The sequence below is a fragment of the Zootoca vivipara genome, chromosome 11, assembly GCF_965207765.1.
Source record: "Zootoca vivipara chromosome 11, rZooViv2.hap1.1, whole genome shotgun sequence".
In the NCBI taxonomy this organism is placed as follows: Eukaryota; Metazoa; Chordata; class Lepidosauria; order Squamata; family Lacertidae; genus Zootoca; species Zootoca vivipara.
This window is the reverse complement of record NC_142594.1, coordinates 28,816,469-28,833,150: the sequence shown is the minus strand read 5'-3', so window position 1 is coordinate 28,833,150 and position 16,682 is coordinate 28,816,469. Positions and strand designations below refer to the sequence as shown.

The 16,682-nt window shown below is 38.2% G+C and overlaps 1 protein-coding gene across 14 annotated transcripts in view; it reads left to right on the top strand.

The window, feature by feature from the left end:
• PHF14 (PHD finger protein 14) overlaps positions 1-16,682 on the top strand; it is a 146,572-nt gene that overhangs the window by 89,306 nt on the left and 40,584 nt on the right. For 7 of the 14 annotated variants that reach the window (XM_088654001.1, XM_035130109.3, XM_088654003.1 and 4 more), the window contains 2 exons: positions 4,247-4,364; positions 9,963-9,995. In XM_088654001.1, coding sequence (XP_088510127.1) covers positions 4,247-4,364; positions 9,963-9,995 — 151 coding nt within the window. The remainder of the gene's footprint in view (positions 1-4,246; positions 4,365-9,962; positions 9,996-16,682) is intronic. The other 7 variants (XM_088654004.1, XM_088653999.1, XM_088654006.1 and 4 more) reach the window with 1 other exon arrangement.

Here is a 16,682-nt window from a genome sequence, read left to right as displayed (position 1 = left end):
TTACTCTCAGGGCTCTACCATGAGGAAAAACATCTGAACTGAAGCAGCAAGCTGTCTGGGTGGCAGAAATTGTCAGGGAGAGTGTGGGTTCAACTTTCATCTCTTCTACCCATTCACTCAAAATAGCTTCCGCCCCATCTCCTGCTTCATATTAATAGGGCAGAAGAAATTGCTTCGTACACCAGGGACAAATATGGCTGTATCATATCAGATTTTGTAGGCATGGTTCAGACATAACTGTCTCAATCTAATGAACAAATGGCTGTGAAGACACAGGTTTTTTAAAGCCATAGTTTCTCATTAAATTAGACAAGTATGGTTTAACCTCTCGAGTGCAAACTACAATATAAATGGGGAGTCTGATCCTGGTTCACACATTATGAAGTGCAAGGAATGAGTGGTGGTGGGGAGCATGTTCCTGGTCAATTAAGCTATAATTTTTTTAGACCAAGAGGGTTATGTCTGGTCTGTGCCTATGGTGAATGAACATGGTATGATGAAGCTGCCATTGCCCATGATGTTCACAGTAATTTCTTTGTCCAATTTTCAGGTTTTTGTAGTGCTTCAAAAACCTATTTTCCCAAAGAGAACAAGACAGGGAAAAATAAATAAATCTGTGCACCATATGGGCAGCGATGGCTCTATCATGCCACCTTCAACTCTCCAGGAAAGAAGCACCCAGGTCCTTAATTTATTGTATGTGTTTACTTCAAATGTCTTGTTCTCTAACATATAAAAGAAACTGGTTGAATTTGGAAAATGCACCAGCTCTACCAGAAAACAAGCTGGCATTTAAAAACTGGTGGGTGGGGGCTAGTTTTCAACTTTAAGAACTTTATATATAAGTAACCAGCACCCTGACAATTCTGATTTGGAAATTGTCTAAAGTCTCCACACTTGAGTAATGCCTCTTTGAAACCATGCCATAGTTAGCTTTATTATGCTGTTTGTTATATTTATGTTGAAAAAATATGATTTATGCCACTGTATTTACAGTTTTCCCTTTACAAACATGAATTTCCTTTGTTTCTTCAGCAACTCTTAGGCATTGTTGTTCAGTGTAAACTATTTCTTTCATTCTTTAAAACATTTTTATTGCATCTTTTGCTTGTAGTCCCCTTGATGGCTTGTTTTTACCATGCTTGCTAGTTGTTACAGCAGATATTTCAGCTTTCTACAGTGTTTCTAACTTTTCTGGGAAAGGATGACTTCTGAGGAATACAAGTGCTTTGTAACTTTGGAGGTTCACATGTGTCATTAAAGTTTAAAAACAAGCCATGGTTTATTGTGAAATCATACTAACCCATAGTTTGTTTATAACAAGCATTTAGCATGGCATACAAACCACACTTATATTTTGATTTGCTTATATTTTTGAATCACTTTCCTTCTTGTGGTGGCATCAAGAGTCACCTCGGCGGGAAACAACAATATTGTGAAGTTGCACCGCGAAAAATGTTTTCCTTGAGGTTTAATCTAAGCCGTTGATTTGTTTGGAGTTTGGTAGCTGGGAAGAAGGAGTTCCCTTCAACCAGGTTGGCCAGTAATGCTTTATAAGCTAGCTATTTCCTGTACTATGCACCCCTCTTGATTCACCTTAGACGTATTTGCTCTGCTCACTTTTTCATTAGGCTAGCTCCTCCAAGTGATGAATAATCAGAACCTTCGCATAAGCAGAACAGTGGTGCAGTTAGGCCATTTCAGACTTTGTCTTAAATGATACTGTGTATAATTTCCCGCACTTTAATATGGGATAAGCCAGTCATCTTGCATTGTGGCCGGGGGGAGGGATGGACGGACGGACGGGGCTTCCTGCTCATTCTTCTGAGTGGGAATTTCTCTCCCTAATAGTATCATTGGTACATTAATAAACAGCAACATTTTTAAAAAGCAGAGGTTCTCGAGTAACTGGGATTTTGCCCTTCCTGACCATTGTTTGACATGTAGAAAGTGCATTGCTAGTCCCCTTGTTCAAAATTCTTAGATTTATTCTCACATAAGATAAGCAAATCTTTTTGTTCAGGGGTAACTTTAAGGAGTGGGAGATGTATTCTGTTAGCTTTTTTCCCTTACAGTCTCTGTCATGAAGTACTTACTTTAATATATGTTAAATTGGGTTAATCTGTATATAAATGTGGTTTTAAATGCTATCTGTCAGTGGTATAAAATCAAATTGACATTTAAATTTATTTATTTGTTAAAGTATCAAGCCTTATGTTTATTTTGCTAGTTCCTTGTGTGACAAAATGGAATTAAATCAGTTTTGAAAATGCATGGTGAAGTGAAGGCAGCTACTTGTGAAAAAATACGTCTCAGTTCAATGTAGTTACTTTTCTTCCTGTTAGCCGCTGCCATATAGTCTACTATATTGTATAATGTAAGTGTCCTTTGAGCTAAGCAGTGTAGTTTTACTTGAAATGAGAGCAACAGAGATCAATGGGATTTACACACAAAACAGGGCACAGGATTGCAGCCTTTTGACAAAACAAACACACCACTTCTTATAAAGATGGTTTTTTCAGAGGTACTGAGGCAGTCTTCAACAAGAAGAACTAGGAAAACTGTTTCAGTATTTTCTTCGTTCTGGCTTATTTATTTGTCATTCTTGTTTCCTACCCATCCTCCCAGAATGGAGTTCAGGGCAGCTAACAACATAATTAAACAACACAGATAATACAATACAAGTAATTATCTAACATCTTCAGAAAAACAGCAGCAGCAAAAATTTCCAGTATAGGTCCTAAAACCAATGAAGCCCAGTAGGTTTTCAGAATATTCCTAGGTGTGGTCCAGGTGGTGGACTTGGGTGGGAGTTAAGTATAGTGCCATCACTGAAAACATCCTCTCTTATGTTTCTGCTTTTCTCACATCTCCAACAGGTGGGATGGTGAGCAGGAAGCATCCTACAGATTGTAAAAACTTAGCACAAAACATAGCTAAGGTTGAATCTTAAAACCTAAAAATATTTGAAAGCCTTCAGAGTGCAAATTATGTTTCTGCAGATACTTCTTTACAAAATCAAATTGGGAGGGAAAATAAGTCAACATGCAGTAAACAAAAGTGAGGGAAATGCCGTAAGCACTTCTGTCCTTATCCAGAATCTCATGTGCTGCGATACTTATTTATTACATATCGGGGGCTGCATGCCATCTTTACTTCATCATTACCAAATGGTTTACAGTACTTCAATTAATTTAGAAGTGTGCAGTCATACCTTGGATCCCGAAAGCCCTGGAACTCAGACATTTTGGCTCCCGAACTCCGCAAACCCGGAAGTGATTGTTCCAGTTTGTGAACATTCTTTTGGAACCCGAACGTCTGACGGGGCTTCTGTGGCTTCTGATTGGCTTTTAGGAGACATCTGAAGGCAGCCCTGTTTAGGGAAGATTTTAATGTTTAATAAATTTTTGTATTTTACTGTTTTGTTGGAAGCCGCCCAGAGTGGCTGGGGAAACCCAGCCAGATGGGCGGAGTATAAATAAATAAATAAATAAATAAATAAATTATTGTTATTTATTCCTGCGGCCAATCAGAAGATGCAATTTGGTTTCCGAACATTTTGGAAGTCTAACAGACTTCCGGAATGGATTCTGTTCGACTTCCAAGGTATGACTGTATCACCACAAAGCATTTGAATTTTTTGTAACGCCATCTACAAGATTTGGCCTAAACAGTCAAATCTGGATTTAGACACTTGAATCTGCCAATAAATCTGCCATGCACTCTATCTAGTTTGTCTATGAAGATTCCCTTCTTGTTTGGGTCTCCCATCAGCATATTCACCTATGCTTCAACATACTGTAGATAAGGGGTCCCCCCAAACTGAGGCCCGGGGGCCGGATGCGGCCCAATCGCCTTCTAAATCCGGCCCGCGGACAGTCCAGGAATCCGCATGTTTTTACATGAGTAGAATGTGTCCTTTTATTTAAAATGCATCTCTGGGTTATTTGTGGGGCATAAGAATTCATTCATATATATTTTCAAAATATAGTCCGGCCCCCCACAAGGTCTGAGGGACAGTGGACCGGCCCCCTGCTGAAAAAGTTTGCTGACCCCTGCTGTAGATGGAAAACTTTCAATGCACAAAGCAGAATTATTTGCAACATTTTTAGCTGCTATAATAGTCTTAATACAAATACATTTCTGGACTTTGCGTGTTCTGGTTGTGTTGATAACCCTTATTTTATTTTCTATGGATTTGAATTTGATATTGAATATTGAAGAAATTTATCTCTTTCTAATGTAGGTGTGATGAATGCAGGCTCTGCTATCATTTTGGCTGTTTGGACCCTCCCTTGAAAAAGTCTCCAAAACAAACTGGTTATGGGTGGATTTGTCAAGAGTGTGACTCTACTTCCTCCAAAGTAAGTTAAAAAGTCTTGTGAAAATGCAGAAGAAGTGAGTGTTTAGAAGATTTTTTCACAACTCATTGCAGGTTTATATATGAATAGGAGGGTTTTTTTTAAAAAAAAACAATAATAAGGGCTTACTTCAATCTGTTGCTGTTATTCTGTTTTATTATTTCAATAATAGGAAACTGCATCGTTGATTGGTTTGATAAAGAGTAATTCAGTATTTTAAAAACTATTTTCTAGTCCAAAATTATTCAGTTTTGTTGTACAGTCATTTAACTGTTGACTATTTTACACTTTTAACATTTAATGATTGTTTTCAGGGTATAGACCAATGTTAGTGTTACTCTGATGTGGCAATGAAATTGATGGACTAGTGCAGGCATCCCCAAACTTCGGCCCTACAGATGTTTTGGACTACAATCCCCATCATCCCTGACCACTGGTCCTGTTAGCTAGGGATCATGGGAGTTGTAGGCTAAAAGCTCTGGAGGGCCGCAGTTTGGGGATGCCTGGACTAGTGTAACTTAAGTCCATTTGTTTCAGTGGATCTGCTCTAAGTATGATTTAGTTAGATATCACTCATATGGTATTGCTATGCCATTTTAAACAGTCTATATTCTATATATTTTATTTCATAATTAATCTGCTTTCTTCTAATCTGTAAAAACATTTAAAAGGACAGTGGGCATTTAATTGGGAAAACGTGAATATACTTTTCCTGACTCTACTTCAGAACTTCTAATAAGTGTATGCAATTAGATGACCAGTGTACAGTTTATATAAATGGTGATGTTGAAACTGTCTGTATGCTGAAAGGGAGACTTGACCAGTATACTGTTTAAAAAGATATATTTACTAAACTTATTTGAATCAGTAACCATAGAAAATCCAGAAGGAAAAAATGTGTTTTTAATTTGCAATTTTCTTCTACAAATTGAAGAATAATTAGTGTACTGCAAAGCCAGTTATTAATAAAATCAGTCTTCCTTAAGAAGATACAATTTTGGTATAGAATAATTTAAAGTTCACTGTGGCTTGGACGTCTGAGCCTTTAAAAAAGCACTTGAAAGCAGTGTTCAGTGTCTGGATGAATTAAAATAGATATACAAATCTAGACAGCCCATAAAACTAAAACAGGTTTTCTATAGTATGAATTTAAATTGTCTGTTAGTCACTGAGGACTTCTTGCCAAAAGCATTATATCTTGAAGATCTTTGATATGACAAAATTGTAGATTGTTGCATTGTTTTCAGCGTGGGCCAGTTTAGCTCCCATTTAAATGAGCAAACGGTACCAGAAAAATTGTCTTATGAGGACTCCTTGTGGCTCTGTTTAGTTACATCAAGGTTGTCATTTTAAGGCAATGTTTTAGTCATTTTGAAAAACCTCATGATCCTCTGTACAATCTGTCTTGCTCAATAACACCTTACTTTAAGTGAAAGTTGTTTTTCAAGAGCTTAGGGATTTTTTATTAATGAAGCCTTTTAGTACATCTATGCATAGTGTACTTTTAATACCTTTTGGGTGCTTGTGAGTTCTGCAAAGGCTTGTGCTTCCTCCAGAGAATACCATTACCACAGGCACACTGATATTTCTAGCTGGGTTAAAATCAGGGGAGGGGAGCAGGGGGGAGGCACAGGAAGTTGAGTGGCCACATGCATTTTCCCTGAATGACTGAGAAATGAATTACAAACTACAGTTGCCAACACCTTCACTTTCTTTCCACCTGTAAATCCTATTTTCAGTAAGTGTCATTTAGGTGCTAGAGCAGTGAAATAGCACTGGGTTTTTAGGTTTAGCCAAAGCAACCTTCTCCTTGTCAGCAGAGAAATCAGATTTGGAAAGTCTTTTTTCCCGAATGAAAATCAAGAAGGGAAAGTTAAATGTCTTATCTTTCATCTAAAGCACTAGCCCAGTGAAGGCTAAACTTGGCCCTCCAGCTGTTTTGGAACTACAGTTCCCATCATCCCTGACCACTAGTCCTGTTAGCTAGGGATGATGGGAGTTGTAGTCCCAAAACAGCTGGAGAGCCAAGTTTGGCCATCACTGCACTTGCCCAATGTAAAACCTAATTTAAATTAACAAATACTAACAATATATTGTTAGAATAGACTCATCTCTGACTTTCTTTTGAATGGAAATGTGTATCATTCAAGAAAAACTAAGCCTAGACTTAGTTACCAAAGGTTACCCTGTCAAGATTCTCTCCTGTACAAGTGTATAACTAAAAAGGGTATGCATATTCTTTAGTACAAACTGTAGCCCTGTGTTCATGATGAAAATATCAGTATCAGTGAGCCACTGATTGTTGCTTGTGTCTTGATAAATTTAAAAATGTGATTTTTCAGATATGGACAAATGCTTTTTATTTAGAGGTGGTAAACATTATTAAATGTTTATATTTTTCACTGATATAGACGGCATACTTTTGTTCATAATACGCCATGCAGCTCTCCTGCAATCTTGTCAAGTTATTTCCCCACCAGCATAACATATTCCCATATTACCCCAGCTGTCAAATAATGACAGTGACTTTGCTTCAGGGCACGAGGGCAGCATCTTTTCTGCTAGTAATAGCGTCACTTTTATGGAATGGGTGATACTTACCACAAAGGTCTGACAAGCTTTCTCATCTCAACAAAGTTGGAGAAAATGTGTTTTAAAAAAGAAATACACCCCCCCCCAAAAGAATATATGCATTTCTATAACTTCCCCTCCCTTTCTTTCAAAAAATAAATACTTGGTTTTTACAGATCTGCTAACTTTCAGTGTTCTCATGATACTGAGTAGATGATATATTCGCTTTACTTTTAAGAGCCAGTTTATTTACTTTCTCAAGCATTTGTTGTCAGATGTGTATATAAATGGCAGAGCAGTCTTGGAAATAAGTCCTACTGTGTTCAGTGGCGTTACTCTGAGGTAAGCCAGCCACTTCATGGAAAATTTCTAACACAGAGTTAAATACTGAAGGAAAGGCTCCACTTGCACATCTATCTGTCAGCAAGCTAGAGTAAGAGAGAATATCGCTCTATTTATGTATTTTTGACTGTGTTTTAATAATTTGCCGTTAATTCACCTTTCTGACTAGCCGCCTGTATGTGTAACTATGTGTGGGCATCATTTAAAAATAATCTATTACAGCTAAGCAACTTCATGGAGCACTAACTGAAAACCCTTTGAAAAATTAATGCATACAGTTTTTAGGAGAAAAGTAATATTTTGATGGGTCTTACAGAGAGTACATTATAGATCCTTATCATTATAGATCCTTGTTGCAGTCCACATGGCCAAACACCTAACCCACATTTGGGCTGCTAAAGGCCACATTGCTCCAGTTATCTCTCTTCATCCATTGGGCACAAAACTGGACCCTGCCAGAAGGTGGGAAATTATACTTAAGGGGCTAGAAATATATGACTTGTCAGTCAAAATTAACATTGTTTTGCATTCATATTTGAAATTATAAAGGGCCTTTCTTGCTGTTTAGTGCAGGTTACATGCAGCATTGATTATTTCACTACATTGTTAGAATACATTTAATTGGCCCTCTAATATACTGTAAGTGGGTAAAGATTAAATATTTTATGTATCCTTTGTTCTTAGAATATTTGTGTTAGGCATTCTTGGTTTTCTGGAATTTGTTCCAGTGTATTTCAAATCTAAGAACTTAACTTGATAGACAACTGTGAGATGTGGAAAGCTTTTAAAAGCACAGGCTGTATTGCACACATTTTAGTTTTAGTCTTAGTCAAACTCTACAGATATGTAGTAGATGATGCTATCCAGTACAGATTTTATAAAATAGCTTAAAAATTGAATACTAATAATTGTATGAATTTATATAATTGGACATCAGTATTTTTTTAAATTTCTGGTTTTATTAACTTCTGTTAGAATAAAGTAGAAACATCGAGGTGCAAGTCCTTCCTGATCTGTATTGATTATTCAGTTTTCACATTAAAAAAGAAATGGAGATGATGCAGAGGTAGGGAACAGGATGTGTTCACTGCCCACATGTCTTAAGGTCCAAGAGATGCAAGTTCCATGGATGGGATAATTGTGTCTTGGCTGTTTGTATGGTAGGCAGATGAGGGAGTACTACAGTCACCGCACTTTTCCTCTGTTGTCTCTCTGCTGTACAAAGAGCTTTGTAGTGACAGCCAGATGCCTTGGAATTGGTATATGGGTCAGTTTCAATTTCATATCCAGCCATAATGTGTTGCACATGGAACTTTTGGTGCCATGGGCCATTCAAACTAGTAATCCTTATTGGCAGCATAACACCTTTATAACCAAAACAGCTTTCTTACTGAACTCTTAGCACAGGGATGGGAAACATGTACTCCAGATGTTGCTGGACTACAACTCCCATCATTCCTGACCATTTTAAAAAGGACACTTAATATTTAAAAACTTGTATCCCCAGATTACAAGATTTCTATGTGTCCAGGATCTACAAGGCAAAAGTTGTCTCCAGGCCCTGATGTGAGTAGTCCTAGGAATGTAGGGACTTTATTTAACCTTGCTGCCACCAAAACAGCCACTTAAAAACAAACAAAAAAACCCCCAATGTTCAGTAGTTCTAGTCCCAGTGGTTTCTGGTGTTTCTTCATTAATGGGGTAGCTCAAAGAAGTCAAAATTTTCATAAAGTTACTCTATGACTGTTCACTTTGGATCTGACTGAGTAACCAGTGTGCTGTTTGCAAAACCCTTTCCCCTTAGCCTTAAGACTTCAGATATGTAGGTCCTGAAAAGAGCGTCTACTAAAAGGCTGGAGCAGCTGAGCAAAATATAAAGGAAATAAAGAACACACTTGCCTCATCCCTTGAGATTAACTGGACCCATTTTACTCTGTAGGTGAGGGTGCACAGTGGTAGAATTTTAACAAATTACTACTGTAGTCCAGTTGATAATGGCATTTGAGAGGACAACTCTTTCTAGCTCACAGAATAAATATAGCTGGCTTGATGATATACATAAATGAACAGAAGGCCTATAGGATAGCACTGCGTCCAGCTTGGTCTCATATTCCACAGTCAGTTTCAGTTCTGATTCTGAATAAGGGAACATAGGTATTCAAGCCCTTGGACTGCAATAACCTCCAAAATAAGAAAGTAGGCTCGCTGCTTCCAGAGCCAATACAGACATCTGTGTATAGAAATACTTTGATTTGCCCCTTGCCATATCCTTCTGGAGCTGATCATGAAGATGCTCTGTTACCATCTTCATACACGGCAACCTGGCATGTTGTTGTTTGTTTGCAGCAGTTACGCCTATCTTTTATTCTGTGTTTGGTTTTTGGCAAAAAAGAAAAAAGATACACTTCTTTGGTGGAGACTTAATTTCTCACATCAGCTGATAATCTTCCTTTTTTGTGATTAAATTAACCTTTGCTATGACATATTAGGATGAAGCATTCATTCTCTTCCTGTTTCTTTCCAGTAGTCCTCCACAGTCTTGGAATCTTGAGGTTTTGCTCATAGTTAACAAAGTGTGTGCTTATCTTTCTCCCATTGAAACCCATGCAGCTTAAAAGTGCTTAACTGGATCTTGCACTGTGCTTTTCATTTCTACTAACTGCAAAATGCCTTATGTGTTAAATATAGGGTGAAGTGGATGGAATGAAACACAAGTATCAGGTAACTGTTAAAACATGTAAAATCAGATCTCTGTTATGCACTTCAAATGATAGTGGTTGCTGGCAAAGATACATACATTTACGTTAGCATGAATACTTAAAAACAGCTTTTGAAATAATGCTGATGATTTTGCATTATGGTATCGTATGTATATAAGAGCGCACATCCTTAAGATAATTGTGCATGCAGTGCAGTGTGGAGCCAGGAGAGATTACATTGAGTGGAGATGAAGCCAAGTACATCTTTTATTACTGGCACAGTCATATTTTGCAGTACAAAGAAGCCCGTGCCATGAAATGAAAAGGAGCTTGCTTCAAGGAATAAAATAGGAGGAGCTATTGTAGGGCAAGGGTGAGCACATGTGTCTGCTACACATAGGCAATTCCTGAGATTTGTGGCTGAAGCCCCTTTGCTTGCAAGATGCTGTTGGTCATTGCAAAGTTTCCTAAACATTTCAGGCAGACTTCCCTCGCCCCACCCCAAGGCTCATGGGTGATTTACCATACATATGCATCAAATATGGCTGCATCCTTTTGCTTCGACATACTACCATAAGGAACTGAAATCCATTAACAGGCTAAGCTTCAGCTTTTCAACCAGATCATTATCTCCTACATCCCAAAGCTGCATGCCTTCCATTTCTGTAGAGCTTGTGTTACTTGGGGAATTACCTTGTGAAAATGCCTTCACTGAGACACATGAACATTTGCATGGCCTTGTTTACCATTAATCATATTTCGTCAACTTTACCTAGTGGGGTGGACTCTACCTAAGAATTGTGTTTCTCCACAAAACCAGCCAGAGCCTAGTACCTTATACCTGGAAGGAGATATTTGATCACATAGAATAGACCCAGCTGAAGCACAGTATTGTCCATGTCCAGCTATGGGTTTGTGCTAATGAGCAAACGTTTGAAATAGAATAACTGCTAAACTGAATCTTCCAAGTATTCACTCAGCTTTAGTTGTGCTCTGTCTGACTTGGCCCTTAACCCCTAAGTTCTGTGCAATAATGATGCTTTGAATGTATACCCACACACACATGCTTAGTGAGTGCTCTTGTGATTTTGACCTAAACACCAGTAAATTTTTTGCACCAGGGTCCCTTTCCAGAGACATGGAATGTTAACATTGTAAAAATTCAAGTGCAGACTTCTGAGGGTCACATCCTACTATGGTGTCAGACTGTATGCAGAAGGGTCAGTCATGTCCTATTCCTCAAAGAAGAGCTGGCAATTCTAAACTATCATCATAATGGAAATGGAGCCTCATATTGGAGAATTTGCAGCTGCTTTAAAAGCGAATGAAATCTTAGATGGCATCCAGTGGCAGTAATAGTTCCTGTTTATTCAGCACTGATCAAGCTGCATCTGGAATATTGTGGCTGGTTCCGGGTGTCACATGTGAACAAGAGCAGTGACAAACTGATGTGTGTTCTGAGAAGGGCTTCCAGGATGGTGATGGGTCTGGGAAGTCCTATTGGGGGGGGGGGAATTGAAAGAGCTGGGTAGAAGATTAAGGGTAGTCATGATAATGATCTTTAAATATCTGAAGAGCTGTCGTGCAGAAGCAGAAGCAGATCTGTTTTCTGTTGATTCTCAACTTCTGTATATACTTAAAGGCATGTGGGTGGGTGTGTTTGTAACATCATTAGCCTGTGACTCCTATAGCAGGAAAATTGAAGCCACCCATCGGCTACTATTTTAATTTTCCACAATGCCCCAGAGATAGCTAAATCAGAGGTATTATGGGAAGGAAATTGTAGTGGTGGTTTCAAATTGCCTGTTGCTGACTGCAGCACAACTGCCACCTACAAGATACAGTGGTACCTCGGTTTATGAACACAATTGGTTCCGGAAGTCTGTTCATAAACTGAAGCATTCATAAACTGAAGCGAACTTTCCCATTGAAAGTAATGGAAAGTGGATTAATCTGTTCCAGACGGGTCCGCGGAGTACTCAACCTGAAGCGTACTTAACCCGGAGCATGGGTGTAATTGGTTCCGGAAGTCTGTTCATAAACTGAAGCGTTCATAAACTGAAGCGAACTTTCCCATTGAAAGTAATGGAAAGTGAATTAATCCGTTCCAGATGGGTCCGTGGTGTTTGTAAACCGAAAATTCATAAACCGAGGTGTTCATAAACCGAGGTTCCACTGTAAGTGCTCTGGGACCTGCTGTCGTAAAAGAGAGCCCACAAAAGTGCACTTTTCCAGGATTCCCTAAAATCTGAAGCCAGCCCTTTTCTCACATCCTATTTTTCTGGGGATGTAGAAAATTACAAATGGATATAGCTGTTTTGACTGTCAGCAGACACTCATTCCCACTTTGAGCAATGAAGGATCGAGTGCCCTTTGCAGCAAATGCCACCACCTGCATAAATTAGAAACACAGGTGTGGGGGAAGAGAGATGGTACAGGAAGCCAGGTTTGGTCACAATGCCTCTAGTTGGTGATCCATTTCTAGATAGTACTCATTATTTCTAATCTTATTTAAATTTTCATTTTATTTTATGGCTTCTTTCTCATGTGATATACACAATATCAGCTCTCCTTTCCTTTGGTCCCATAGTTAAGGAAGCCAATATTTCCAGAGCAGCCACACCTTTACAGCCTTTTCATTTATCAAGTTTGATAGCTAGAACATGCATTTAGATTCACTTCTTTAATCTAATTTACTTGCTTGTAAGATTCTTTAGACTACATGCTTTTAAATGAGTGTACTAATAATTAAGGTCTCATGCTGACAATAGAATTATAAGCAAATTTGCCAACAAATTGTAGTTCACCATTACTACTTCTTATTAGCAACCTGTGATTGCAAAGTTTGGTTATTATTTACTTAATTACAAGAGCCCATATTAACTTTAATAGAATGACTATTGGAAAAATAGATATGGCTCTTTTACTTAGAACCTTCCTCATAAACTGTTAAATGGCTACAAAACTTTGTACTTACTATGTAGAACACGAATGGCAATTTCAAATACAGAGTTTTCCAGGAAGGAATCATTTGCCAAAAAAAAAAAAAAAGTGGTAGATGAATATATATGATGCTAAGGTTTTCCAAAAGTTTAGCCCTTGAAAAATTGAGCAATTATCCTACAAGCCTTGGAAGATGATATATTGAAATATTTCAAAGATCTCATTATAATGAATTTTTTATTTAAAAATGCAGTTGTGTGCATTTTTTCATACGACATTTTTAAATGCATCAGTGTGGAAATTTGGATGTATTTGTTTTCTTTTTAAAGACATTTAGCAAGCCTAGTGATGGTGATTCGCTGCCTTTTGTTTGGTATTTAAAGTAGCAGCAGGATGATTGAGTGTAAACGAAGGGTCTAGATGGAGATCATCTGTGGGGAATTCCTTGGTGTGGGAGATGAGCCATTATGGTGATATCTCTTGTGACAATCCCAGCAGGAAGAACACTGATCCATACAGCTATAACCTCTGGCAAGAAGTCTGGAAGTAGCAACAAATTGGATTTGAAAGCAAGATTGTTTTATCATACCATCTCATAATCATTTTTACCATTGGCTGTCGTCTTTGTGTACTACATAGTGCCTAACAGCCATCTCCTATTCCTCTACCATTTTTTACATGAAACTGTTTTCTATTGTACTTAACGATTTAGTAGGAGATTGCAGCAGAAAGGACTTCTTTCTTTTTTCTTCTTTTGGCGATAACTTGTAGCCAAGTAAGATTGCCTTCCATGAGAATGGACTTAACAGTGAGTCCGTAAGTGACTGTGGAGGCCAATTCTGGATCCACATGTCCTTCCACAGTGGGGACATAGGTTTCCGGGCAGGAGTGGATCACAGTGAGGGTTCACCAAATGTGCCTTCCTCTTAGCTCATTTCTCATTTTTGCCCTGAGTTCGTGTTTATATTAAAAACTTCTGTGTTGAGTTGGGATCTCCACATTTCAGGGATCAGATTGATAACTTCTGATGTCTGCCTACTAATTCAAGATAATTCAGGGGTTGAATACAGAAGGATAAAGAGACACCAATACAGTATAAAAGTAAAGCAGTCTACCAGTTTTTAAAAGCAGGTAACCAATAATATATACGGTAATACAACCAACACATTAAACAAAGCAAAGACATTTCAGTTGTTAACAGCAGATGGTGAATGTTGTATAAAGCTTCAGTGCTTATTTGAGAGTGAGGGGAGATTGCAGTGAATTTTATTTTTATTAAGAAACATTTTCACATAGCACTAAAAATGTAGTTTGATTGTACAGTCGTACCTCGGGTTGTGAACACCTCGGGTTACGAACAACCCGGGTTACGAACTTCGCAAACCCGGAAGTATTTTCGCTGCGCGCGTGTGCACAAAAGCGCCGCACGCCTTTGCGCATGCGCGAAAATAGCGCTTTGTGCATGCGCAAAACGGAGGTTCGGGCCCTTTTCGGGTTACGAACTTTTCGGGTTACGAACTGCGACCCGGAACGGATCGCGTTCGTAACCCGAGGTACCACTGTATAAGATTAGGTAGTACTAGAGAAGGTTTAAGTGCTGCACTTGAAAATAAAAATATACTAAATTGCACTCACATCTTTGCAAAAGATGGCAGGGGATTTCTGGATTGTTCCTATTGGTGTGTAGAAAGGAAGAGAACCTCAATTACTCTATACTGTTATTCCAGCTAGAAGTTACTTCTTAAAATTGCTTGCACAAATAGTTAACAGGTGAATATAATTCTAAGTGCATTATAATTAATTCTCCCCAGAGACTGCACAATTTTTTGTGATTGTTGTAGCTGACTTTAAAAAATATATTCTCTAAATCCTGAAGACGCACTTGCATTGTTAAATTCTGGCAGCAATTAAATTTATCTCTAGCTTTTCACTAAACATATCTTTGGTAAAGGATGAAAGTGATTATGTGGTTCAGTGGTTTGAAAACTCCTTTGGGTATGTTTGGAGAGTCTTGCATATTTTGCATCCTCTGCCTTGAAAGGTTTATATGCACCAAATAGCTGCAGAAGCTTTGTCATATTTAGCTACCAGAAGTTACTAGCTGAGCAGCTACTTCCTTAAGAGTTAACTTGATTAGCAGATTGAAGTAACAAGTACTTCAGCAAGATATCTGCAAACTGCATTCGTTAAAATATAGTATATGTAATTTTGCTAAATGCATCTAAAATACTTTAGCAGAAGTGGAGCATACGCAAATTTGGCCAGCTTGCATTTTAGTAATTAGGATTGGCACCTCAGGATTCAATAAGTCTGAAATGGACTTCAGATGGTAAATATTAGAGGCCTCCTTGACTATGAGTTGCCCAGAAATATATATTAGTCTGCTTTATGTACTGTGTACTCTGCAAATGTCCAGTACCAACCATTTTAAAATGGTGGAAAGGGCATGGAAGTAATGGTTTAACTTAAGCAAACAACAACAATTACAAGGAGAAGGGGACAGCAGAGGACAAGATGGTTGGACAGTGTTCTCGAAGTTACCAACATGTCTGACCAAACTGCGGGAGGCAGTGGAAGACAGGAGTACCTGGTGTGGTCTGGTCCATGGGGTCACGAAGAGTTGGACACAACTAAATGACTAAACAACAGCAACAAAGCAACAACAATAAAATATGCTAAGAGGAAATTTATCTTGTTATAGCCCAAACAGCAATATCCATACACACATGAGAAAACCCATTTGAAGAAGTACTATGGAAACATTATAAATATGTTTTATGCAGCAAGCAATGTCAAAGCAGAAAAATGTGATGAGAGAAGGTCCATAAAATCACAGGTTAGTAAGACAAGCAGAAAAAGCAGTAGGAATAAAGAATAAAGCCTTCAGAGTGCAGTAATGGGCATATAACAATAGATGAGAAAAGGTATTGGAACAATGTGTAAGGTTACTGCAGACGAGGTCAGGAGTTTCAGTTAGAGATTAGGATGGTGTGTGTTAGGAAAATTAGAGCACATAGCAGCATGGCACCAAGTTAAAAATGGAAAATACTAATAGATGGCAGAGACAACTGACAAAGATTATCTTAGTAATAGAAAAGCAGGGAAAACTGGGATATGGGAAATTTAGAATTGTGGGTAGAAGAAGATAAGTCATCTCAAGTTTAGTCCTATCTAGTTTAGTCACCCCTAAACATGTTGCTGTTTCTTGGTTCTGTATAAATAGGCAACTACAGCATGGGACCATCTCAAACTCTAGCTTAAGAAGAACTTAAGATATTCCTTTCCCTTTTCCCAGGAAGAAGGTTTTTGCCTTGTATGAATATTTAGTGGGTCAAGTGAGTGCTTGCCCATACTTTCTCCCAATACGGTTCCATACAAGGGTGCAGAACAATGCACAATGTTGTTGAAGTATTTCATTATCCTAGGTCTGGGCCACTATCATAGGGCTATTTTTGCAAACACTTTTTAGTTTTTTGTCTGGAATACGAAATGCATCCAACAGTTTAAGTGGAAATGTATTTAAGATTGCGCTAATCAGTAGGGGGACAGATAATAAAAAAGAAAGGGCTGAGTTCTCAGATTCATTTCATAGATATAACCCTACGTAGCATGGATACAACTGTGGGCAGAGCCCATCTTAAAGCATTTCCAGTGACTTAGCAGAGTAGCGCTCTGCATAATTTTCAGTGCCTGTAATTTACAAAGAGTGAAGAATTTCTGAGCTTTTGAAGCAGCACTAGTTTTGACCTTTCAGTTCCTGTGAGCT